General features: G+C 45.4%; 1 protein-coding gene across 2 annotated transcripts; it reads left to right on the top strand.

Moving 5' to 3' along the window:
• Nucleotides 1–324: 324 nt before the first annotated feature.
• LOC140732482 (protein rapunzel-like) lies at nt 325–13,656 on the top strand. Of its 2 annotated transcripts, none has more exons than XM_073055196.1 (2): nt 325–717; nt 11,869–13,656. In XM_073055196.1, exon 2 carries the CDS (start codon nt 11,916–11,918, stop codon nt 13,113–13,115), a length of 1,200 nt encoding a protein of 399 aa, XP_072911297.1. In that variant the 5' UTR covers nt 325–717; nt 11,869–11,915; the 3' UTR covers nt 13,116–13,656. The 2 variants fall into 2 exon arrangements, with proteins under 2 accessions (XP_072911297.1, XP_072911298.1); XM_073055197.1 differs by lacking the exon at nt 325–717 and adding an exon at nt 11,199–11,438.
• The last annotated feature ends 13,836 nt before the right edge of the window (nt 13,657–27,492 follow it).

The following is a 27,492-nucleotide window of genomic DNA, read 5'->3' as shown; positions in this document are numbered from 1 at the left end:
CCCCCTTGACCTTGGATAGATGCGGCTCCCTTACCAGGACAAACGATAGACCTTCCCAAACATAAATCAATGCACTTACCTCCAATCTGGTGGTCTGTAAGAGAGGGCTAGCCAGGGCAAGTCTCACCTTGTAAAGCATGGGGCTGGGTGAGATAATCCAATTAAGGTGACCAATAATTTAGGTGTGCATTGATTAGTTGGGAGGGACCAAATGTTGATTGGCATGTGGTGTGTCCTCCGACCAGCCAGGTGGCAGTGCGTCTGTCACATGGCCGGTATCTCTGGATACACTCCACCCCCGTCTCCGTACCGTACCACCCACTCCGCGATCCATGTCGAAAACTACTCTCCTTCTGCCCAGGTACTCCTGGGGAGCTGTTCTGAGTAGAAATCCAAAGACATCGCCGCCCCCATCCAGTGTTGGCTGCGCTCTGCTCCAGGATTCGGACCTCATTTTTCATCGAGCCGTGATCCTGAAGTCGGGCAAGATCTGTTCCGGGTTTTCTCTCCATCTCTGCCGGTCCCGACCAGAGAAAGACGTCTGACTTTCAGTTTCGGCTCTCTGAAGCCTCCCGGACTTCGGCAGAATTCTCCAGCTCCGGGTAGTCTGTCTTCTCAGCAGCTGTCCTGCCCTGACACTGATGCAAGTTTTCTCTTTTCGCCATTCCAGTTTGCCCGGCTGTTTGCGTCACCACGCCCTATCTGGAACCAACTGAGGTAGGGTCGGTTGATCAGATTACCCCGGGCCTCACACATTCCTTCGCCACCGTCCACTTTGCCCTCCTGACCCACCCACACTCCCCCTTCCCAGAACCCCTCTTCTGTCCACTCCTATCCACCCTCCCAATCGACTCCTTCTCTCCGTCTCTGGTTCTGCCCAAACTCTACCCCGTTCTGTCCCCCAATCTCTACACCCCTCCCTCCACTCTGCACCTCTCCGCCCGTCCATCACCATTCTCCCTGCCCCCGGTCCCGCCACCCCTGCCCCTCCCGTCGACCTTCCTGCACGGCGACGGAGCGCCCAGTTTGCTCCTGGTATTCCATATATGGTTTGACCGATGTGCGAGGACCTTGAGCGTAACATTCCGATGTCGTCCTCTCCAAGAATATGTTAGCATTCCGTTTGGCCTCCTCACCACTAGCTAAACATGCAACCCTCATGTCCCCACCCCCGGGAAACACTCACACCGCCTCAGACACCCTCTGCCGACCCATCCCACCTCATCCCATTTAATACTCCTCCCTACTCCACTAGCCACCCCTCCTCCCCTCCAACTTCCACATCGCTCTATTTCACTCACACTCCTCCACCTCCATCTCCCGATATTCACCCTCCCCTCTACCAGATTCAAACTATCACTCCTCTACAACATCTCCCCTCCACACCCCTCTCCTTCTCAATCCCCTCTCCCCCTCAATCCCTTTCCCCACACCTTCTCTCCCCATGCCATCTCTCCCAGATCCTCTTCCCTAGCTCCTATCCACCCCTCCACCCCCTCTCCTTAACACCATCACCCCCACCCACAATCTCTCCCCCATGCAATGTCCCCGTCTCCTCCGCCCCATGTCTTCCTCGTGTCCTCTGCCCCACATCTGCTCCATTTCCTCTTCCCCGCCTCTTTTCACTCACATCTTCCCCTGTGTCTGCTCACTCACCACCTCCCCTCACACACTCTCTCATCTGCTGTAACCGACACCATCTCCCCATGTCCTCTCCACCTCATCATCACCCTAGATCCCTCCCCTAGCTACCCTCCATCCCACCTCCTCCATCCCACCTCCTCCATCCCACCTCCTCCATCCCACCTCCTCCATCCCACCTCCTCCATCCCACCTCCTCCATCCCACCTCCTCCATCCCACCTCCTCCATCCCACCTCCTCCATCCCACCTCCTCCATCCCACCTCCGCACCCCCACACACCCTTCCTCCAACACCCCTCCTCTGCACCATCTTCCTATCAACCCCCTTCCACAATCTCTCCCCTCCTCACCCCTCCCATCTTCAGCCCCCAACCTCCTCATACCGTTTGCAGCCCCCCTCAGCTCCTTTGCCCCATCACCACCTTTCCCACACACCCCCTCACCTCCTCACCCTCATCCTGCTCATCACTCCCTTTCACACCCCTTTCCTGCTGTCCCGTTCTGACACTCCCTCTCCCCCACCTCCTTTGCTCCTCAACCCTCCTCTCTTCCCTCTTCACCCTTCCACCTCCCACTCTTGCTCAGCACTACTGCCCCTCAATGTCTCCCCAACCCCTCTCCTCCTCACCCCAACCCTGCATACACCTCCTTTTCTCCCCATTGCCCCCACCTCCTCACTCACTCCTCCTCCTCACCCAGTTCTCACTCCCTCTGCCCTCACTGTTCATCCCCTCACTCGTCATCCCCTCACCCTCTCTGCTCCTCATTATCTCTCCTCATAACCATTCTCATCACTCTCTCTCTGTCCCTCACCGCTCTTCCTCCCCACCCCTCATGCCTAGCCCTCCTCACCCCTCTCCTCCTGACACCATTCTCATCCCCTCCCCTCACCTCCTTTTCCCCACATTGTTTCACCCCTCCAATCCCCACTCTTCCTCAGCTCTTCCACCCCTCTCTGCACCTCCTTCTCACCCCTCCCCTACATACTCCTCTCCTCATCTCTCCATCTCCTCCTCACTCCCTCCTCTCCTGTCTCCTCCTCAGCTCCTCTTCACAGCATTCTCAGCAGCTCTAGTCACCGCCTTTGCCCCTCACCCCCTAGCCTCCTCACACATCACCTCCTCACCCTTATCCTTCTCATCCCTCTCCTACTCTTCCCCTCTTGGGTCACCCCCTCTCCCCCACCTTTGCTCCTCGCTGCTCTGCTCTTCACCCAAATGTAATAGTGGCCAGAGGACCTAGGAGGGTAACGGAGGATAAGGGAAATTCACATTAGGCAGAAAATGGTGTTCGGTTGACTGATGGGACTGAAGGCTGGTAAATCCCCAGGGCCTGATGGTCTGCATCCCAGGGTACTTACGGAGGTGGCTCTAAAATTGTGGATGCATTGGTAATCATTTTCCAATGTTCTATAGATTCAGGATCAGTTCCTGAGGATTGGAGGGTAGCCGATGTTATCCCACTTTTAAGAAAGTGTCACGTACCCCGTGACCGGGTTACCAAACCAGCAGAAATGGAATGATACTTTGGAGTCTGATGGTACTGTAACTAAAAGTGTTTATTAGTAAACTAAGTAATACAGTATCAAAAATGCAAATATACATATAAAACAGGTTAGCAATGATAAATACAGAAGTGCAGGAATAAGAATCAAAACCAAGCTCTATTGTAGTCTAGGGGTAAATGAATAGTCTTAGGATAATGCAGAGTTCAGTTCAGTTTAAGTTGAGGAAGTTGCTGGTGTAACATTGGAGAGAGAGAGAGAGAGAGCAGCTGCAGCAGGCAAACCTTCCGTTGTCGTCTTGTTCCGTTGTACTGATGTGGTCATTGGATTCTGACCCCTCCATTCTCAGCTAGACCGTTCTTCCGTGGTGGACTCATCACTCTGGCATGAGTGGACACACACACAAGCCCCCACCAGTCCTGCCATCACACTGTGAGCTTTGTGACCGATCTCCCGATTTGGTCCTGCAAGCCCCCACCGGTCTTTGGGTGCACAACACTCTTTCAATGTCTTGTGGCATGTCTGCCGATGTCTCAGCAGACCCGTCTTTTACCTCCCTTGACGGGGTATCAGCCATCCATCAACTGACCATGTCCGTGTCCATCAACTGACCATGTCCATGTCCATCAAACTGGCCACTCCCTCCTGTCTCAGCAGGCACCTGGCATCACTCTGCTGTGTCAGCAGGGATCCCTACAAACAGGCCAAATGTCATTGGCGTTAAAGTCAACAATTAGCGAAGAAGCCATAATACTAAATCATCCATTTTAATCCTTCTCTCTCTCTCCCATCTGCAACAGGATGCCTGCCCCCCCCCCCATATCTCTCTCTCTCGTTAGCAGCATAGTTCACAGGGGGTCAACTCTGGACCCCATCTCCATCTGATTTTCTCAACACACATAACACCCCCACCCTTAAAAGAAATTTTACCGGGGGGAAAATATAATAGTAAGGCACATTACAGAGTCTAATATTATACAGAAGTAGTCATTAACTAACAGAGTAACACAGATGTACTTTCAAATCTAACACCTAGATAAACAATCAGCAATTACATTGTCAGTCTCCTTTACACATTGTATCTTAATATCAAATTCTTGTAACAACAGACTCCAACTTAATAACCGTCTATTTTTATTCTTCATGTTAGTCAAAAATACCAATGGGTTGTGATCAGTATAAACTATCAATGGCTTCTGTGCTGGACAAATGTAAACCTCAAAATGCTGTAATGCCAGAATAAGTGACAGTAATTCTTTTTCTACAGTGGAATAATTTTTCTGGTGCACATTGAACTTCCTAGAGAAATAAGCCACTGGGTGTTCAATTTCGTCCTCGGCTCTCTGCAGTAACACCGCTCCTGCAGCCTCGTCACTTGCATTGGTTGCCAGGGAGAAGGGTTTCAAAGTCAGGTGCTTATAACACAGGGTGGTAACATAGTATAGTTTTCAGCCTCTCAAAGGCTTCTTGGCAAGGATTGCTCCACACAAACTTTTCATTCTTTTGCAAGAGCTTTGTAAGAGGGAGGGCAATATCTGCAAAGTTCTTACAAAACTTCCGATAGTACCCCACCATTCCCAGAAACCTTCTCGGAGCTCTCTTATTAGTTGGGACAGGAACTTCCGAAATAGCCTGCACCTTAGCCTGCACAGGGACCAGCTGCCCCTGTCCTACCACATACCCCAGGTACGTGACCGTGGCATGGCCAAACTCACTTTTGGCAAGGTTCACTGTGAGATTGGCTGCAGACATTCATTTAACCAGTTCCTCCACAGCCTCAATGTGTTCGTCCCATGTATCACTCCAAACCACTAAATCGTCAATGTAAGCCCCTTTGTTCTTTAACCCTTTAATCACTGAGTCAATCATTCTCTGAAATGTCCCTGCAACATTTTTCATTCCAAAAGGCAATTCATTATACTCATAGAACCCTGATGGAGTGACAAATACTGAAATTTCTCGAGCCCTATCAGTTAAAGGAACACACCAGTATCCTTTTAGCAAGTCAATCTTGGTGATGTATCTAGCCTTACCCACTTTATCAATGCAATCATCCACCCTCGGGATAGGGTAAGCATCAGTCTTTGTGATGGCATTCACCTTCCTGTAATCTGTACAAAACCTTACACTACCATCAAGCTTCAGGACAACCATGCATGGAGATGCCCACGCTGAGGAAGATTCCTGGATAATACCAGCAGCTCCTTAGAAGGTTGGCGTCATTCAATGTCTGTAGTGAGATGCTGAAGATGTTCTATAGGTCAGTTGTGGAGAGCGCCCTCTTCTTTGTGGTGGCGTGTTGGGGAGGAAGCATTAAGAAGAGGGACGCCTCACGTCTTAATAAGCTGGTAAGGAAGGCGGGCTCTGTGGTGGGTAAAGGAATGGAGAGTTTAACATCGGTAGCTGAGCGAAGGGCGCTGAGTAGGCTACGGTCAATTATGGAAAACCCTGAACATCCTCTACATAGCACCATCCAGAGACAGAGAAGCAGTTTCAGCGACAGGTTACTATCGATGCAATACTCCTCAGACAGGATGAAGAGGTCAATACTCCCCAATGCCATTAGGCTTTACAATTCAACCGCCAGGACTTAAGAACTTTTTTTAAAGCTATTAGTGCTTTTTGAGATAGTGATTTAGATGCATATCATATTTTTTACTGAGTTAAGTATTGTATGTAATTAGTTTTGCTACTACAAGTGTATGGGACATTGGAAAAAAGTTGAATTTCCCCATGGGGATGAATAAAGTATCTATCTATCTATGTTCAGTTTCTTTTTCCACTAGCTTGCTCTTTTCCAAATTCATCAGATAGGGGTGCTGTTTAATAGGCTGGGCTGAAGTAGCAATAACATTATATGTGGTTCCCTCGCATCTCCTTGGAATGTCTGGACATAAATCTGCATGCCGGTTAATTAGCTTTGTCAGCTGCTCCCTCTGTCCAGACTTCAAATGCCTGACCTTATCGGCAAAATTGGCCAAAACAACAGAGTTTTCTAGTCTGGTGGGCATTGTTTATCTTTTCAAGATGCTCGTGCCCCTCATTATCAATCCTTACGGCCTCATTTGTTTTCGTGACAGCACCAACTGGTGCGGCTTTTGAATCATGATAAGCTTTTAGAATATTTGCGGGCACTCATTGGCTCAGCTTCCTCCTATCAGGGGTTTCGATAACAGTTCAGAGATTCTATTTTCTAAATTACCTTGTACGGACCTTGGAAGCTCGCCTGTAGGGGGTTGTTCACTAATGGGAACAGAACTAAGACCTTGTCGCCCACTTGAAATATCTATTCCCGTGCTCGTTTATCATACCACTGCTTCATTTTGACTTGGGAGTCTTGGAGATTCTTCTTTGCAAGGTCGCAAATCTTGTCGAGCCTTTCACAGAATTTCAAAACATAGTCAATCACATTGACGTGCACCGTCGAGCTCGACCATTGCTCTTTAAGTAAGGTCAGAGGCCCTCTGGGCCTATGACCAAAAACAATCTCAAATGGGCTAAACCCCAGAGTCTCCTCAATCGTGTTCCTCTTAACCCTATGTTCCATTTTCCTCACTCCAAAGTATCCACCCAGGGGTATCCTGTGGGCCAGGTTCAATATTTCGTTCCGATAAACCTTGGGAACTACCAACTGGTGCACCACTGCCCAGTCCTCATCTGCCAGCACTGTAGCTGGTCTCCACTTTCTCATTAATACTTCCTCCTTAATATCGTAGCCCACTGGTTCCTTCTTAATTCCCTCCTCCGAGAGAGCTGTCTCTTTCAATGCTGCAAGCTCCTCATCCCATCTCTGCTCCTTTATAAGTTCCTTCCTCACTAATGGTAAATCCACCTCCTCTCCATTACTTTCCTTAGCTCCACTATCCTCTTTCTTCTCATCCTTTAAACCCTTCTGATACAAGGTCGGTAGAAACGTCTCAGCTAAATCAATGCCGGACTCAGTTAAATTTGTGCCTGTCTCAGCTGCCTTTCTCGACATGCTGCGAGTTACTGCGCAGGGTGGGATAAACCTTAGAATCTATGGACAGGTCCTCAGCAGCCTCAAGATTGCTTGTGAGCTGAACTGTTAAATCAACTTCACCCTGGATAGGTGCCAATTTAACGTTTACCAAGCTCAACACCATCACTAAACTTATGAAAACCATGTTTACATTCTGAAAATTCCCAAACAATCCATCAATTCCGCTTCTTTGATCTTTACTTCGATTCATCCCCATAGTAACCCCGACGTGGTCTCTCAAAACCAAAACAATCCTTTTTCTCTACATTGTCATCTTGAACAAGAATTCTCCGACCTTGGAGTGGTTTACTCTCAACTTCTAAAGTAGAGTTTACCAAGCTGACACATTCTCCAATAAACCATTGTCCTGCAAGCAGGGTCAAAGGTTGGGAAACCAGTCCAAACATCTCCAGTTCTTTATTTAAAAATCCAGACACAGCTCCTTCCTCACTATTGTCCATTAAATTCACTTCACCAGCTTTCATCTCATTACTAACATTTAGAACACCTTCTAACACAAGTGACTGAGAATCCTTACTTTCCACTGGTGCCAGGGTTAACCCCTTACTCACTGAACCAAGTCCATCTGACCCAAAAGAATTGCCTTCCTTTTTAATCAAATCAGACACCTCAGACCTCTCCTGAGTTTCAACACAAGGTTCAGTACCCTGTGACTCCACAGGTACCTTCACAACCTGAACACAGGCAAACGGGACATCTGCCTCTTCTAGGCTTTCAATCCGAGTCCCAGTTTCAAATTCCAATTTCCCCTGATCCTCCCAGTTACTCTCTGGGAAACTCCCCTTCGGAGTAAACTCAACCTTGTGGGTTAAAACAGCCTCGTCTGCTAACCCAGCAGACTCCCACAAGGTAGCGATATCCTTTTCATCTCAGAATGCCTTTTCATTATCGGGAGCACACTTACAACCAGCTCTTTCAAGCTATATAACCATATAACAATCACAGCACGGAAACAGGCCATTCTGGCCCTCCTAGTCCGTGCCAAACACTTAATCTCACCTAGTCCCACCTACCCGCACTCAGCCCATAACCCTCCACTCCTTTCCTGTCCATATACCTATCCAATTTTACCTTAAATGACACAACTGAACTGGCCTCTACTACTTCTACAGGAAGCTCATTCCACACAGCTATCACTCTCTGAGTAAAGAAATACCCCCTTGTGTTTCCCTTAAACTTTTGCCCCCTAACTCTCAAATCATTTCCTCTCGTTTGAATCTCCCCTACTCTCAATGGAAACAGCCTATTCACGTCAACTCTATCTATCCCTCTCAACATTTTAAATACCTCGATCAAATCCCCCCTCAACCTTCTACGCTCCAATGAATAGAAACCTAACTTGTTCAACCTTTCTCTGTAACTTAAGTGCTGAAACCCAGGTAACATCCTAGTAAATCGTCTCTGCACTCTCTCTAATTTATTGATATCTTTCCTATAATTCGGTGACCAGAACTGTACACAATATTCCAAATTTGGCCTTACCAATGCCTTGTACAATTTTAACATTACATCCCAACTTCTGTACTCAATGCTCTGATTTATAAAGGCCAACGTTCCAAAAGCCTTCTTCACCACCCTATCTACATGAGACTCCACCTTCAGGGAACTATGCACTGTTATTCCTAGATCTATCTGTTCCACTGCATTCCTCAATGCCCTACCATTTACCCTGTATGTTCTATTTGGATTATTCCTGCCAAAATGTAGAACCTCACACTTCTCAGCATTAAACTCCATCTGCCAACGTTCAGCCCATTCTTCTAACCGGCATAAATCTCCCTGCAAGCTTTGAAAACCCACCTCATTATCATACATACATCATCAATGTCAAACAGTGGACCTCCCAGCTGTAAAACTCTTATCCTTTCTAGCTCAAACTGCCTTTCTTTCTCCCTTTCTTCTCTCTGCCTTTCAGCCTTTTCTCTTTCCCTCTCTGCCTCCAGCTTCCTTACTTGGAGCTCATGCTCCCTTTTCCTTATCTCCTCCTTCATTCTTAATCTTTCCATCTGAAGATGAAGCTCAACCCCACTGGGTTTACTCTCGGGAAGCATCTCCTGCTCCTCTTCGGAAAACACCCCCTCAGATACATAGTGGTCAACTATGGCTCTCTGTACCTCCGACTTCCTCATTGCTGGTGTCACCCTTATAAGTTTCAACCGTGTCAATCTCCATTTCAGCTGGTTTCCTTTCTGGTTTTCCACACAACCAGATCAGATAAGGGAAGTTACCCCAATCAATTCACCAGCCCCCAATTTGGTAATTATATCCCAGATGAACCCCCAATTTGTTACGTACCCCGTGACTGGGTTACCAAACCAGCAGAAATGGAATGATACGTTGGAGTCTGACGGTACTGTAACTAAAAGTGTTTATTAGTAAACTAAGTAATACAGTATCAAAAATGCAAATATACATATAAAACAGGTTAGCAATGATAAATACAGAAGTGTAGGAATAAGAATCAAAACCAAGCTCTATTGTAGTCTAGGGGTAAATGAATAGTCTTAAACTGAACTGAACTCTGCATTATTCTAAGTCGAGGAAGTTGCTGTTGGAGAGAGGGAGAGAGGGAGGAGAGAGAGAGACTGACTTCCGTTGTACTGATGTGGTCATTCAATTCTGACCCCTCCATTCTCGGCTAGACCGTTCTTCCGTGGTGGACTCGTCACTCTGGCGTGAGTGGACACACACACAAGTCCCCACCGGCCCTGTCATCACACTATGAGCTTTGTGACCGATCTCCCGATTCGGTCCTCCAAGCCCCCACCTTCCTGTGGGTGCACAACACTCTTGCAGTGTCTCATGGCATGTCTGCCCGTGTCTCAACAGACCCGTCTTCTATCTCCCCTGACGGGGTATCAGCCATCCAGCAACTGACCATGTCTGTGTCCATCAAACTGGCCACACTCTCCGTGTCTCAGCAGGCACCTTGCATCACTTGCATCATCTTGCATAGGTTCACGAGGTTAATTCTCAGGATGGCGGGACTGTCATATGGTGAAACATTGGAGCAACTGGGCTTGTATACGCTGGAATTTAGAAGGATGAGAGGGGATCTGATTGAAACATTTAAGATTATTAAGGAATTGGACATGCTAGAGGCAGGAAACATGTTCCTGATGTTGGGGGAGTCCAGAACCAGAGGCCACAGATTAAGAATAAGGGGTAGGCCATTTAGAATGGAGTTGAGGAAAAACTTTTTCACCCAGAAGGCTGTGGATCTGTGGAATGCTCTGCCTCAGAAGGCAGTGGAGGCCAATTCTCTGGATGCTTTCAAGAAAGAGTTAGATAGAGCTCTTAAAGATAGTGGAGTCAAGGGATATGGGGAGAAGGCAGGAACGGGGTACTGATTGTGCATGATCAGCCATGATCACAGTGAATGGTGGTGCTGGTTCAAAGGGCCGAATGCCCTACTCCTGCACCTATTGTCTATTATCTATTGCCCTCTCACTCCCTCTCCTCCTCACCCCTCTCCTCACCTCTCCCCTCCATATCCCTCACCTTCTCTCCCACTCACCCCATCCCCATCCCATCTGCACCTCACTATCTCTCCTCCTTCTCACCTCTCTTCCTCATCACCCCATTCTCACACCATTGTCAACCCTCTGACCCTCACCACTCTCGAGCGCACTCCCTCTCAAGCGTACCCCTTCTCCTCTCCACTTCCCTCTCCCATTTCCCTCCCCTCCTCTCGCTTCTCTTCCTTTCCCCTCGCCCTTCCCCTTTACACCCTCTCTCCTCTACCCTACCTCCTCAACCATCTTTCATCAAGCCCCTCTCCTCTACCTTCTCTCTTCCACCCCCCTTCCAGACCCCCTCCCCCACCCCTGCCTCCCCCTCATCTCCCTGTCTGCTTTAGTCCACTCCCTCTCTTTCATCTCTTCTCCATCTCCCTCTCTTTGCCCCCCTCTCTTTGCCCCCTCTCCTCGTGCACCCCCCTCTTTGCCCCCCTCTCCTCACGTACACCCCCCTCTCCTGTTGAGTCCCAGCTCACAGGGTTTGGTGGTGAGATGAAAGTATTGAAGGTGGAAGTAGAAAAACATAATGGTGGAACTTGGGTATCTACAATCCAAATACTCCCAGGATGAGTGTCGGGCCAGGGAGGTGGCATCTGCTGGTGCCTGGTGAATTTCAGAGTGCAGAGTTTATCTGGAAGGTTGGGGCTGGGGTATACGTGTATCATAACCTGCTTCTCGACATCATGATGGCGGATGTCCGATCCAGTGGGACATAATTGAGACATGTTACCTTGTTTATCTTAATTATGAAAGGTAAGCTTTATTTGACACACGTGTATTGAAATTACTGTGATACGTGTCATTTGCATCAGTAACCAATGCAGTCGGACGATTCAGGCCAGGCCATAAGTGTCTCCTTGCTGCATGCTCTACTGTAACATCTCCACAACTTACTAACCATTGCTAAGCTATATGTTTTTGTAATGTTGGAGTAATTTGCAGCAGCCAGGAAAAAACCCATGCAGTCACGGGGAGAATGTCTAAACTCCTTAGAGACAGCAGCAGGAATTGAATCCATGTTACTGATACTGTAATGCTGTTGCTCTAACCGCTGCACCTCCATGTTGCTCAGGAACTAATCCACCCATAAGTATTGGATATTCTTTTTTCTCAGTCCACAATCTGCTAAAATATCCCCAAACAATTTGTGGGCATTTCAGTCAAAGTCGTCTTTTCTGCTTAGATTGCAGAGAAGGAACTGACCACAGAGCCTGAGCAGTTGACTGAACCATGTCTCTAACTGTTGAGGATGTCCTGCAACTGTCCCAATCGGCTGTGGAGGCTGCACGTGCCGCTGTGATATTCTCACAGTCTACAAGGAACCTGGCCTCCACACTCGGGGTGTTGGGCCCTGTCATTGGGTTAGCCTCAGTGACCGTTAAGCTATCTTTGAGTAACGTGGACAGCCCAGAGCTGGCCTTCATGAAGGAGCAGTTCCAGATCGTTAGGAACCAGCTAGACATCATCTCCGGGCAGATTTCAGAAGTCCTTCGGGAGATTGAGAGAAGCACCATCAACAGCCAGTATTTCCCCATTGAAGAAAATCTCAAGAACCAGTTCAGGAAGTACATGAGCATTCTCAACGCAGCACCAGCATTTCGACACAAGGAGAAGTCAGAGTTCCTCAAACACTTTGATGCGACCAAGGGAGACCAGAACCTCCACACTCTTTATGACGGGGTAATGGGTAACACTGCCATCTTTGCAAAGCCCATCCTGGAGACTGCCATGAACTGTGACCGGAGGAACCGGCGCCTGATGGAGAGTCTCTGTGCCCGACTGAAATATCTCTTCTGTATCGGCCTGATTGCCCTGCTGGGACACGCTGGCATTACCGGGAATGATGTAACGGCTCTGGTGTTGGAATGGAATCAGAAACAGGCTGAAATAGAGGCCAAAATGAAATCCATGATAGATTGGTGCATCAATGAGTTTGTGGAGCAGGCGAAGATAGATGTAAAGAGGATGGTGAAGGAGAAGGGAGAGAGAAATAACAAGGAATGTTCACATTACATACTGGAAGCTTTGGCTAACAAATACGACTGGGTCACTTGGTCAGTGCGGGTCTACGATGGTATCAGCGGATACAGCAATCACTGTGTTATTGGCCATAACTACTTTCACTATTTCAGGCTGAATAATGTTAACATTGTTGTCTCCTATAGTACCAACCCACAGCCAGTTGATGTAACTTGCATCAGACAGTTAATGGATAAATCGGACTGGCAGTATGCGTTAACCAGCGTTTTAAAATTAGGCTGGAATAAAGCAAGCGATATTGCCAGTTATTTCAAAGACAATGTGGATGGATGTGTAGTCCATGTAGTGAAATGTGATAGTCACTTGCATTATAAATGCAACTTCCCTGATGAATGCCATTTCTGGATGGACAACTACGACGGTGTCACCCTGTGCATCCACCGGGAATAAACCCCACACCTCTGCTGCCATGAAACCCAGACTCTACCACACCCAAGTGACCCCAACCTATTCCTCACCTACCCCCCACTCTGCTACTGGGGTCAGAATGCTTAACTCTATCTACCTCTGTTAGCCTGTAAGGATGGAGTTAAATTTGCCTGCACTCCTTGGTGTCTGTACCACAAATGGGTGGTTGTGAGAGTAAATAGAATTAGTTTGGGATATGAAGAAGAGTTCCAGTCCACAGCATTGAGTGATGGAGAGCATGCTCATCTAGGAAAGAAAAACACATTGCAGGTAACCTGGCAACGTACTGGGGTCAGATGGGGGTGGGGGCTCAGGGTATAACTAGGGGCTGCCTTTTGTGCAAAATTGTCGCTGTGGAAGGAACTAGTAAACTGAACATAGGGACACACAGAGAGGGAGAGACCAGTGGACACAGCTCTTGGGCTCACTCCAGAACCACTTAGATCAGTTCACTCAGTGGTTGGTAAGTTTCTATTCTGTTGATTTTCAAGCACTCATACTACCCCAATAAAGTCATGCCTTCATAAACATCAATATGTGTACAGTGTCTCCTCTGTTTGAAAATACCTTTAGTTGGTGAATCCAAAGGATCAAATATTTAACATATTTTCATTCCACAATTGGTGTTGTCGGCAGGATCCAGGCCAGCGTTTCACAAGTGAAAGGAATTACCTGCAGGTGGAACAGAGGTTCAGGTACTGGAATGGAGAGAGAACAGCAACCATAAATGTACATTGTACAGAAGCATACATTTTATGTTGAAAGGACAGGCAAGTAGGCAAAGGAGCTGGGGTAGCTCTGATGGTAAAAAAATGAAATCAATTCCTTACGAAGAGGTGACATGGACAGAAGGTGTGGAATTCTAATGTGTAGAGTTAAGAAAGTGCAAGGGTAGAGATACTGATGGGAGTTACATACAGGCATCGTATAACCAGGATGTGGGCTACAAATTGCAACAGGAGACAAAAAAGGCATTTAAATGTAATGTTACAATAACCAGGGAAGGTTTCAATATGCAGGCAAATCAGGAAAATCAAGTTGGCAAATTTGTAGAATGCCAATAAAACTTTATTGCAGTTTGTAGTTGATTCCTCTAAGGGAATGGCCATTCTGGATTGGGTGTAATGTATTGACCTAGATTTGATAAGGGATTGGGAAGCTTTTAAAAACCAACAAGGCAACTGTAAATCCATAAAGTGAGACAATAATATGAAAGATGATGCAAAAAAGTTATTTTGTCAGTACCTCCAGTGGAACTCTGTCTTTTTGTGTGTTTCCCCCTAGCTGTCAGTCTGTGGTTTTGTATTGCCATGTGCTCCTGTCCCCGCTCCTGCTCTACTCCGGCCCCTGTGTTACTGAGTACTCCGTCTCTCACCTGTTTCTCATTATTACCTGTATTGCTGCCACCTGTGTCTCATTGTGCTCCACTTATCATCTGCCTCTCTGTTCATTGCTCAGTGTATTTCAGTCCTGTGTTTTCTCCTGTTTGTTGCTAGATTCTGCCAGTGAGTTTTCCCAGCATTTATATCTGTAATCTGTCCTTCTAAATATTGACTCTGCTTATTTCTGGATTCTGGTTTTTGGATTTCTTTGTATGTTTTGACCTCTGCCTGAACTTTGATGCTGACTTTGTTTGCACCTTGGGATTTGTTACTCAATTAATATTACTGTGTGCACAGTACTGGGTCTGCAATTGGATCCCTGCTCCAGTGCCCTGACATATTTTCAAATATATAGAATAAAAGAGAGATGAGAGTGGATATCGGTATGCTGGAGAAGTAGTAATGGGGGACAAAAGTGGTGAATGAACTTAAGTATGGGTGGTGGATGTTTTAGCATGTTTGTGTCTGAGTTAAAGAGAAGGAATTATATTGTTTAACTTGGGAATGTTGTGCCAGCCAATCTTGATAGTGGAATTGGGAGAAGTTTTGAGAGCATGTTGGGCGGAGAGGGTTTTCTGACAGACGCTGGTGTGGATTGAAGTCTTTTTGACAGGAGCTGTGAAAAGACATGAGGGAAAATGGCTGAGGATGCCATCCCTGCTGTATCCCTCCTCACTTATGGCCATTCAAGCCCTAAAAAAAAGGTCCTTCCAGGTGAAGTGACACTTCAACTGTGAGTCTGTTGCGGTTATATACTGTGTTTGGTGCTCCCGTGTGGCTATCTGTATATTGGTGAGACCCGACGTAGATTGGGAGATGGCTTTGCCATGCACCTACACTCCATCTGCCAGAAAAAGTGGGATCTCCCATTGGCCACCCATTTTAGTTCTCCATTCTGATTATGTCCGTCTGTGGCCGCCTCCACTGTTGTGATAAATCCACACTTGGCTTGTAGGAACAATGCCTTATATATTCCATTTGAGTAGCCTCCAACCTGATGATATGAACATCAATTTCTCAAACTCCTGGTAATGCCCCCCCCCTTCACCATTTTCCATCCCCTGTTCCCTCTCTCACCTCATCTTCTTGCCTGCCCATTGCGACCTTCTGGTGCTCCTCCCCCTTTTTCTTCTATGGCCTGCTGTCTCTTTCACCAATCTCCTTTCCAGCTCTTTACTTCATGCTTTCCTCCTCCAGGTTTCACCTAGCACCTTGTGTTTCTCTCTCCCCTGCCCCCACATTTTAAATTTACTTCTCAGCTTTTTTTCTCCAGCATTGCTGAAGGGTCTCAGCCTGAAACATTGACTTTTTGCTAGATGCTGCCTGACCTGTTAAGTTCCTGCAGCATTTGGTGTGTTGCATTACACTGACAATACTGCTTTCATTGAAATCCAGGTAGCTAAAGGCATTAATCCCACCATGTTCACCCTTTTGATTTCTGACATTGTATATAGGCTTAAGAACATCGATCTCTACATCCATTCTGCTTCCTGTTCTGGCACACGGATCCCTTTTCCTTGCATCTCTCGTCCAGCCCCCGTGCAGCACTAGCAAACCTTCCTACGAGGAATTAGTTCCCCTCCAGTTCAGATGCAAACAGTCTGTCTGTGCAGGTCCCACATTTCCTGGAGGAGATCCCAATGATCCAAAAATCTGAAGCTCTCCCTCCGGCACCAAATTAGCCACATGTTAAACTTCCTACTTCTGGCTTCACTAGCACGTGGCACCAGGAGCAATCCTCAGGTCAGAACCCTGGAGATCCTGTTCTTTAACTTAGCACCTACTCCCTGAACACTTTGCAGGACCTCATTAAGTGTTCTCTTGAATTTCATCTGCTCCCCAAGGACCTCATTTGTTCCATGCTCCTGATACCTGTTCTGCTTATCCACCACCTTCTTAACCAGGGCCTCGAAATCCGAGGTTCCCTAAACCTGCTACCCTTGCATTTTATTCTGATAGGACCATACAAACTCTATTCTCAAAAGTTCACATCAAGTCCTTGCCCGATCCTTTCTGATACCATTATGGTCTTGTGAGAAGCACCTGCAACAGTCTCAGTCTGTGGTGTCAGTGGGTTACTTTGAATGCTGGCAGTATTTTTTTGTTTCTGGTGCCTGCCCGCCTACTCAGCAGTGCACCACTAGCGCTCACTTACTGTCATGTCCAGCGCTAGCTCCAAGCATGCCCTGCTGTTCCCCAGAGCATATCACTGTAGAAATCTCCTAATTTCTAAAGTGAAAAGGTATTGTCAGTTTTGGTAGCAGCTGCCGCTTACATGAAGAATAGACGCTGGTCAGTCCACCGGCCATTCTGAGTGCAGATGTGCCTGGATTTGTTTGTTATGCTCCGTGGGTGGTTCATTTCACACCTGCTCTGCATATCTGCAGAGCTTTCCCAAATCTGCCACCTGGGACTGGGCCCCATGGGGGACCCCTCATGAGGTAAATATTGTGTTTTATTTTCTCAGTTCAAGCTGTGTATGCCTAATTATTTAATACTATTGTGTAATGTCATTGGAATGATACCAGTCATAGATATTACTATCAGGATAATATACACCCTGTTCATGCTCGATAATCGTTCAATTTCCACTTTTAATTCAGCATGTTTCTGATGTTTCCCACTTACTGATTTCTGCACATTACGTGTGTTTGAAATGACTATATCTATGAAGAAAGTCGTTCTTGCTTTTTTATCCTTTATTATATCCAGATGGTTATTATGGATTGTCCTATGTGTAATAACGGATCGGTCGTTATATAATTTGTGGGAATCTGACTGTAAAATTGGATCAGGCTTGTATTTACAGCAAGGTATGGTTTCTATTGTGAGTTTGTATTTTAAAACAAGGTTTTAGTGAATGATGCTTGCCATTTGGTTGTGCCCGTGTAAGTAAATAAATTGAGATGAACCGCTGAAGGATCCTGCAACGTGTTGGATTGTTGCTGGTTTCTATTGGCATTTTCTGCATTTATCGTCTTGAGTTTCTTGCTCCTTATGTATTTTTAATATTTTTGTATTAACCACCTGGTCCTGTATTGCCACAAGGAACTTATTATTATTATTATTATTATTATTATTATTATTATTATTACTACTATTTATTATTTTAAACAAAATGCTGATGAATGATGTTCACCACTTGATTATGCCTGTGTAAGTAATCAGATTGAGTTAACTGCTGCAGAATCCTGTATGTGTTTGATTACTTCTGGGTTTTATTGGGGTTATCTACATTTATCACCTTGAATTTGTTGGTATTTTATTATGTTTTGTTTTGATAGTATTTTGTGTTAACCACCTGGTCTTGTATTGCCACAAGCAACCACTGTTTCTGAAAAGAGGTTTCCAACTCTGAGCCAGGCAGTCAGTGCTTTCTTGTCAACATGTGATCTGCACAGTTCATGGTGATGTCTTCTGCGGAGGGTCATATCCTTGCATTCTTTAACTTTTTCTTCAATAGTGATAATGTTTTCATTTATCTGGTTTGTGCTCTCATTTAGGTATAGTGGTTCTTATCAGAATTGCATATACTCAAGCTTTTGTTGATCAAGTGCATCCCTAGAAGTTTTATGAGACTCGAGTAGATTTTTTATTATCTGTTATTCCTCTTCCCTCTTCATCCGAAATAGGGGTAAGCACAAACAACTGTACATAATGTTTTCAGAAATTTGTCATCTCAGTTCTTATTTTCTTTGGATTTTCAGAAGGCTTTGACAAGGTGCCTCATGTGAAGCCGCTTAACAAGCTACGAGTCCATGCTATTACAGAAGAGATTGTAGCATGGATGAAGCAGTGGCTGATTGGCCGGAGGCAAAATATAGAAATAAAGTGAGCTTTTTCGGGTTGGCTGCCAGTGACTAGTAGTGTTCAGCCATTCAATCATGGACTTGTCATGTACCCCGTGACGGGTTAAAGAACCAGCAGAAATGGAAAACTCATTGGAGTCTGGTATTGCTATTAACTAATAGTGTTTACTAGTATCTATGCAATGTGGTAATGTGAATGCAGGTATATTAAACAAGTTAGCAATGATATATACGTATATGTGTGGAAATAGGAACAAAACCTAGGCTCTTTCAAACCTAGGAGTGAATGGATATAGTCTTACAATGATGAAGAGAGTTCATTTCAGTTTGTGGTATTTAGGAGGGAGGGAGAGGGGGAGGGAGAGGGAGATCCTGTTGAAGTCACCGACTGTGACCATAACACATGTGACCATTCCTCGGTGGTGGAATTATCACCCAGGCAAAGGCGGACACATAAATAATTCCCCACCGGTCACACCTTTTCCACACTGCGAGAGCCACTGATCGATTTCCCCGACTCGATCCTCCAAAAGCCCCACCTTCCTGTGGGTACAACAAAGCTCATCCAGTGACCAAAACCGTGTGTCTCATTCTTCCGATATTTTAAAGTGGTTGTCCACAGAAAATATGAACCCTAGACGTACATAACAGACTGATCCAATTCTTCCAGTCATCCCCACTCCCCTGCCTTCTCCCCATACCCTTTGATGCCCTGGCTAATCAAAAACCTATCTATCTCTGCCCTAAATGCACCCAGTGACTTGGCCTCCACAGCCACTCATGGCATCAAATTCCACAGATTTGCCATCCTCTGACTAAAGTAATTTCTCTGCATCTCTGTTCTAAATGGAGGTCCTTCAATCCTGAAGTCGTGCCCTCTTGGCCTGGACTCTACCATGGGAAATAACTTTGCCATATCTAATCTGTTCAGGCCTTTGAACATTCGGAGTGTTTTCAAATGGAGAGAAAATACAGAAAAAGAACTGAGGTGCAAAGGGACTTTGCAGTCCTTGTGCAGGATTCCCTGAAGATGAATTTGCAGGTTGAGTCTGTGGTGAGGAAGGCAAATGCAATGCTAACATTCTTGGGCCCTTTATCTCTGTGTTGAAATTGGAGATGTTTCAAAGGAGGTTAAAAAAAAAAGATTCCAGGATTGAATGGCTTGTCATATGAAGAGCTTTTGCTGTCTCTGGGCCTGTATTCACTAGAATTCAGAAAAATGAGGGGTAAACTCATTGAAACCTATCGAATGGTGAAAGGCCTTGGATGAAAATGGATGAAGAGGAGATGTTTCCTGTTGTATTAGAGTCTAAGACCAGAGTACACAGCCTCAGAATAAAACCATAAGACCAAGGAACAGAATTGGGCCATTTGGCGCTTCAAGACCACTGCATCATTTCATCACGGCTGATCCATTTTCTCTGTCAGCCCCAATCCCCTGGCTTATCCCTGGCATCTCTTCATGTCCTAACCAATCAGAATCTATTTTCCTCTACCTTAAATATATATAAATAATTCACGTCTACAGCTGCCCATGGCAATTAATTCCACAGATCCACTGCTCTTTGGCTGAAGAACACCCCTCTATGCTGAGGCTGGGTCCTCAGGTTTTAGACTCTGCCACAATATGACAAGCCATTTAATCCTGGAATAATTTTAGAAAACTTCCTTTGAACCCTGTCCAGTTTCAGCACATCCTTTCTGAGATAACTGCTCACAATACTCCAAGTGAGGCCTCACCGGTACTTTATAAAATCTCAGCATTACATCCATGCTTTCATATTCCAGTCATCATGAAATGAATGCTAACATCACATTTACCTTCCTCACCACAGACTCAACCTGCAAAGTAACCTTTTGGGAATCGTGCACAAGGACTCCCGAGTCCCTTTGTGCCTCAATTTTTGTATTCCCATTTAGTAAATAGCTAACCCATTCATTTCCCCTACCAAAGTGCATCATCCCGACATGGTATTCCATCTACTATAACATTCTCATAATTTCTCTAGGTCCTTATGTAGCTTCTCTATTACCTTATACCTACCTGCCCCTCTACCTATCTTCATATTATCTGTAAACTTTGCAAAAGAGCCATCAATTCAATCATCCATATCATTGACATATAATGTATAAAGAATCAGTTCCAATAGAAGCCCCTGTGGAACACCTCTGGTTATCAGCAGCCAACCTGAAAAAGTTCCCTTATTCCCATTCTTTGTCTCCTGCCAATCAGCCACTGTTTTATCCATGCTAGAATCTTTTTTGTAATAAATACCATGGGCTTGTTACCAAGGTGTGGCACCTTGTCAGAGCCCTTCTGAAAATCCAAGTACACATCATCTGAATTTCCTGAAGTTAGGATATTGGGACTGAAAGGAAAATTGGAACAACCATGATGAAACTGCTGAGCAAACTCAATGGGCCTTAGACCTAGTTTGGCTCCTACATCTTATGGTCCTATGGTTTATTTTTTTGTCACTCAGGCTGGTAAATCTTGAGGTGTGGGCATAGCCAAGCAGGCTCATTTATCAAATTGTAGGAACTTTCGGACTATTCTAGTGATGTTCAATATTGTGGCTTTCTGATGGTCCAGTGAAGAGCTTTAAAAAGGACGTTTTTCGATGGGAGTCTTCGATTGGACTACTGTGCAGACGCAACAAAAGCATTCCCACACAGGTCCAGTGAAGAGCTGTAAAAAGCCTATCTCTGTAAAGGAGAGGTACTACCTGACAGAGAGGTCATTGTGGGAGCAGTCGGTGTTGGAGTAGTCTGAGGCAGAGTGGCAAGGCTTTGGCTCAACAAGGCTTCGGAGAGAACAAGAGGAAGCAAGGTAAGTAGGTAAGTTCATTTATTTCTTATTTCTCTTTTCTAAATTAACTCGAGTGAATAGGGGTTATGTCTGCAGCATTAGTGTTCTGTTCTGGGTGTCAGATGTGGGATTTCCAGGAGATTCCAGCCTCCCTGATGGCCACATCTGCCCAAAAGCATTGAGGTGCAGCTGCTTAGAGACCCAGTTAGGGAACTGGAGCTGCATCTTGATGACCTTTGGCTTGTTAGTAAAGGTGAAGCGGTGATAGACAGGAGCTAGAGGGAGGTAGTCACCCAAAGGCTACAGGGGTCAGATAAATGCGTCACTGTCAGGAGGCGGAAGGGAGAACGTGAGATAGTGGAGAACACCCCCCCCCCCCCATTGCTATCCCCTCAACAGTAAGTACTCCATTTTGAGTACTGTTAGGGTGGAATTTACGACCAGCCTGCAGGAAGCAACAGTGGCCGTGACTCTGGCACAGAGTCTAGCCCTGTAGCTCAGAAGGGCAGGAAACTGAACAGGATGGCAGCAGTGATAGGTGAAATAGGGGACTCTGTAGTCAATGGGCACATAGGCGATTCTGCGGATGTGAAAAGGAAACATGAATGGCAGCTGTGTCCCAGGGTCCATGATGTTTCTGAACACGTCCACAATATCCTGAAAAGATGGAGTAACCAGCCAGAAGCCGTGCTACGTATTGGTACCCACAACGTGGGGAGACAAAGGGAGGAGGTCCTGAAAAAAGAATACAGGGAGTTAGGAAGGATGCCGAGAAGCAGGACCTCGAGGGTAGCAATCTCCTGATTGCTGCCTGTGCCACGTGACAGTGAGGATAGGAATAGAATGAGGTGGCAGACAAATCCGTGGCTGAAGAATTGGAGCAGGGGGCAGGGATTCAGATTTCTGGATCATTGGGACCTCTCTTGGGGCAGTTGTGACCTATATGAAAGGAGTAGATTACACTTGAATTCAAGGCAGAACCAATATCATGGGCTGTTTGCTAGAGCTGTTGGGAGTGGTTTAAACTAACATGGCATGAATTGGGAACCAGAGCTGAAGATGAGCCAGCAGGTTTACAAGTAGGTTATGTAATATGAATGTAAGGATGGACAAGCCAATGATTGGGTAGAACTGCAGACAGAGCAGAGAGTTAAGTTGTACCACAGAGGCAAACTTCATAACAGCAAAGAACGCAGGACTGAATGTATACGTACCATTCAGAATAAAGTAGATGAAATCATGGCTCAATCAGAGATTGGTCGACATGACGTTGTGGGCATCACTGAGCCGTGGCTGAAAGAAGGTCATAGGAGCTTAATATCAAAGGATATACTTTGTATCAAAAGGACAAGCAGGAAGGCATAGGTTATGGTGAGGCTCTGTTGGTACGAGATGGAATTACATCTTTAGAAAGAGGTGACATAGCATCAGAGAAGGTTGAATCTTTGTAGGTGGAGTTAGTAAACTACAAAGGTAAAAACACATTATAGGAATCATATATAGGCCTCCAAACAGTAGCTGATGTGTTGTTGAGTTTGCAAATGGAGCTGGAAAGTGTCACAGCATTCGGATACGGCTCAAGTGCGGAGCGAGAGATGTTGAAGCAGGTCAATACCCTAACCCTAATGCGGACAGAGTTAGAGGGTAAAGAAAACAATAAAAGCTAGGCCAAACAGGGCCGCTAACTAAAATTCTCAAATGGAAAACGAAGCCTACACTGCAACTGAAAGGAATAACTAAATACAAAATGAATACTCCTAGTCTACAGAGACAGTTGACTCAACGGTCCAATTTCTCAGGCAAAGCCAAGTGCAAGGGGCAGTGAAACATTGCTGTGCTTTGCTCAAGTTTCGACAAACACTACGATGAAAAGTATATAGTTAAATACCATCGTAATGAAATAGTAATGAGCTGACGTGCATATTCACCAGCACAATTGCCATATCTACTGCGTTGCCAAAACTGTGGTTGTGACAGCAAAGGGCATGTAATAAGGGTAATTATACTATTGTAATGGGGGATTTCAATATGCAAAGAGTTGGGAAAATCAAATTGGTGTCGGATCGCAGGAGAGGGAATTTGTTGAATGCATTTTTAGAGTAGCTTGTGCTCGAGCCTAGTCCAGGAAAGGCCATCTTGAGTGTTTGTAATAACCCAGATCTTATTAGTCCTCTTAACGTAATGGAACCCTAAGGAAGCAGAGATCATAATATGATTGAATTCATACTGCAATTACACATGTATCAATATTTCAGTGGAATAAAGGGGGTTACAGAGACATGAGAGAAGAGGCTGCCGAGGTGAATTGGAGGGTGATACTGGCGGGGCATAGGAGGCTGAAGTTTCTGGGAATAGTTCACAAGGCGCAGGATAGATGTGTCCCTCAGCAGAAGCTGTTCTCAAATGGCAGGGCAAGGCAACCGTGACTGATAAGGGAAGTTAAGGACTGCATAAAGCCAAGGAAAAGGGCATAAAAGGTAGCAAAAGTGAGTGGGAAGTTGGATGATTGGGAAGCTTTTAAAATCCATCAAAGGCAACTAAAGAAGCTAAAAGAATGGAAAAGATTAAATGAGGGCAGAGTAGCCAATAATATAAAGCTGGATACTGAAAGTTTTCCAGCTATATCAGCGTAAAAGGGAGGTGAGAGTTGATATTGGACCACTGGAAAATGATGCTGGTGAGGTATTAATGGGGGGCAAAGAAATGGCAGATGAACTTAACAATTACTTTGCTTCCATATTTACTGTGGAAGACAGTAGCTGTATGCCAGAAGTCCGAGTGTCAGGGAGCTGGAATGAGTGTCATTGTTATTACAAAGGAAAAAGTGCTAGGCAAACAGAAAGGTGTTAAGAGGATAAGGCACCTGGACCAGATGGACTACATCCCAGAGTCCTGAATGAGTTGCTGAAGAGATAATGGATGCATTGGTCATGACCTTTCAAGAATTCCTTGATTCTGGCATGGTCCCAAAGGATTGGAAAATTTTAAATGTCACTCCGCTCTTTCAGAAAGAATGAAGGCAAAAGAGAGGAAATTATAGGCCAGTTAACCTAACCTAACAGTGGTTGGAAAAGTGGTGGGGTCGATTATTGAGGATGAGGTTTGGTGGTACTTGGAGACTAAATAAAGCAAAGTCCTGATGAAGGGTCTCGGCCCGAAACGTCGACAGTGCTTCTCCTTATAGATGCTGCCTGGCCTGCTGTGTTCCACCAGCATTTTGTGTGTGTTGTATAAAGCAAAGTCAGTATGGTTTCTGCAAAGGGAAATCTCACCTAACAAATCTGTTAGAGTTCTTTGAGGAAGCAACAAGTAGGGTCCACAAAGAAAAGGCAATGGATGTCATTTCCTTACATTTTCAGAAGCATTTAATAAGGTGCATCAAATGAGGCTGTTTGACAGGATAAAATCCAATGGTGTTACAGGAAAGATAATGGCATAGATAAAGGAATGGCTGACAGGTAGGAGGCAGCAAGTGGAAATAAAGGGGGCTTTTTCTGGTTGGCTGCCAGTGACAAGTGGTGTTCCTCAAGGGTCAGTATTGGGACAGCTACTTTTCACATTGTCCATGATATATGTAGTGGAATTATTGGCTTTATGGCGAAGCTTGTGGATGATACAAGATAAGTGGAGGGTAGGTGGTACTGAGGAAGCAATGTGATTGCAGCAGGACTTGGACAGATTGAAAGAATAGGGGGAAAAGTGGCAAATGGAATACAGTGTTGGGAAATGTATGATAATGCATTTTGGTAAAAGGAACAATAGTGCAGACTATTATCTAAATGGGGAGGTGGTTCAAAGATCAGAAGTGCAGAGGGACTGAGGAAGTCCATGTGCAAGACTCCCAGTAGGTTATTTCGCACATTGAGTCTATGGTAAAGAAGGCAAATGCAATGTTGGCATTTATTTCAATTGGGAATAGAATATAAAAGACAGGACATAAGGCTGAGGCTTTATAAGACACTAGTCAGGACGTACTTGGAGTACTGTCAACAGTTTAGGGCCCCATATCTCAGAAAGGATGTATTCCCATTGGAGAGAGTCCAGTGGAGGTTCACCACAATGATTCTGAAAATGAAGGGGTTAACTTATGAGCAGCATTTGACAGCTTTGTGCCTGATCTCACCGGAATTCAGAAGAATGCGTGCAGATCTCATTGAAACCTACCGAGTGTTGAAAGGACTGGCTAGGATGGATGTGGAGAGGATGTTTCCTCTGGTGGGGGTATTCGGAACCAGAGTTCACAGCATCAAAATTGAGGGACGACAATTTAGAGCGGAAGTAAGGAGGATTTTTTTTAGCTAAAGAGTAGTGAATCTATGGACTGCCCTGCCACAGACTATGGTGGAGGCAAAGTCCGTGGGTATATTCAAAGCAGAAGTTGATTGATTCCTGATTGGTAGGGGATTCAAGGGATGTGGTAATTGGGCAGGTGTATTGGTTTGAATGGAATCTGGGATCAGCCATAATTAAATAACAGAGCAGAGTTGGTGGGCTGAATGGCCCAATTTTGCTCCTCTAATCTTGTATTGCTGTGTAGCTCTAGTTTTCTAATATTCTTCTGCAGTGCCTGTTAATGCTATTATCAGGACAATCAGGACCTGTTCGTGTTCGAATGTCTTTCAATTTCCACTTGTAAATCAACTTATTCCTGGTGTTCTTCACTTATTAATTTCCTTATGTGTGTTTGGAATGGTGAGACCTATGAAGTAAACTCTGCTTGCTTGTTTACCCTATATTACTGTATCTGGACAATTATTATAGAAACATAGAAAACCTACAGCACAATACAGGCCCTTTGGCCCACAATGCTGGGCTGAACATGTAAGTACTTTGGAAATTACCTAGTGTTACCCATTGCACTCTATTTTTCTAAACTCCATGTACCTATCCAGGAGCCTCATAAAACACCCTATTGTATCCCCCTCCACTACAGTCACCGGCAGCCCATTTCACGCACTCACCACTCTGCATACCCCTGACATCTCCTTTGTACCTACTTCCAAGCACCTTAAAACTGTGCCCTCTCGTGTTAGCCATTCCAGCCCTGGGAAAAAGACTCTGACTATCCACACGATCAATTCCTCTCATTATCTTATACACCTCTATCAGGTCACATCTTATCCTCTGTCATACCAAGGAGAAAAGACTGAGTTCACTCAACCTATTCTCATAAGGCATGGTTCCCAATCCAGGCAACATCCTTGTAGATCTCCTCTGCACCCTTTCTATAGTTTCCACATCCTTCTTGTAGTGAGGCGACCAGAACTGAGCACAGTACTCCAAGTGGGGTCTGGGCAGGGTCCTATATCCTGTATTACCTCGTGGCTCTTAAACTCAGTCCCATGGTTGATGGTCAATACACCGTATGCTTTCTTATCCACAGAGTCAACCTGTACAGCAGCTTTGAGCATCCTATGGACTCAGACCCCAAGATCCCTCTAATCCTCTACACTGCCAAGAGTATAACCATTAATACCATATTCTGCCATCATATTTCACCTGGCAAAATGAACCACTTCACACTTATCTGCCTTGAACTCCATCTGCCACTTCTCAGCCCAGTTTTGCATCCTATCAATGTCTGACAGCCCTTCACACCATCCACAACACCTCCACCCTTTGTGTCATCAGCATTGTGGATTTTCCTATCTGTAATAACTGATCGCTCATAATATAAAACTGGGTCAGGGTTGTATTCATAACAACATGTGAGTTCATTTATGCAATTACAGCGTTTGTATATTTTAAAGCAAGTTTTTGATAATGATGTTTGCCAATTCACTGTGCCTATGTAAATAGTCAGATTGTGTTAAACTGCTACAGGATCCTGTAATGTGTTGAATTGTTTCTGGTTTGTCTCAGTATTTTCTCCATACATCTTGAATTTGTTGGTCTTTTATTATGTATTATTGATAATGTTTTGTGTTAGCAACGTCATCTTGTATTGCCACAAGAACTCTTCGGTTTTAGGGAAAACTTCTCCAACTCTGAGCCAGGCACTCGAGGCTTCCTTGTCGACTTCTATGCCGCTCAGTTCGTGAGGCAGTCTTCCACTCACATCGGTTGCTCTGTCATGGGAGGTGAGGTCAGACCCATGCCATCTTCCTCCTGTGACATGTGGGAACTCAGGGAGGCTGACAGTGTCCCTGAAGATTACGTGTGCAGGAAGTGTGTCCGGCAGCAGCTCCTGATCGACGCATGGCGGCACTAGAGCTGCTCGTGGACTCACTTTGGAGCATCTGAGATGCTGAGAACGTTGTGGATAGCACATTTTAGTGAGTTGGTCACACCGCAGTTTAAGGATCTAAGGAAAGATAGGGAATGGGTGACCAACAGGAAGAGTAGTAGTAGGAAGGTAG

Source organism: Hemitrygon akajei, chromosome 8, assembly GCF_048418815.1.
Source record: "Hemitrygon akajei chromosome 8, sHemAka1.3, whole genome shotgun sequence".
Classification (NCBI taxonomy): domain Eukaryota; kingdom Metazoa; phylum Chordata; class Chondrichthyes; order Myliobatiformes; family Dasyatidae; genus Hemitrygon; species Hemitrygon akajei.
Note: the sequence above shows the minus strand (reverse complement) of the source record. Positions and strands in the feature narration are given on the sequence as shown.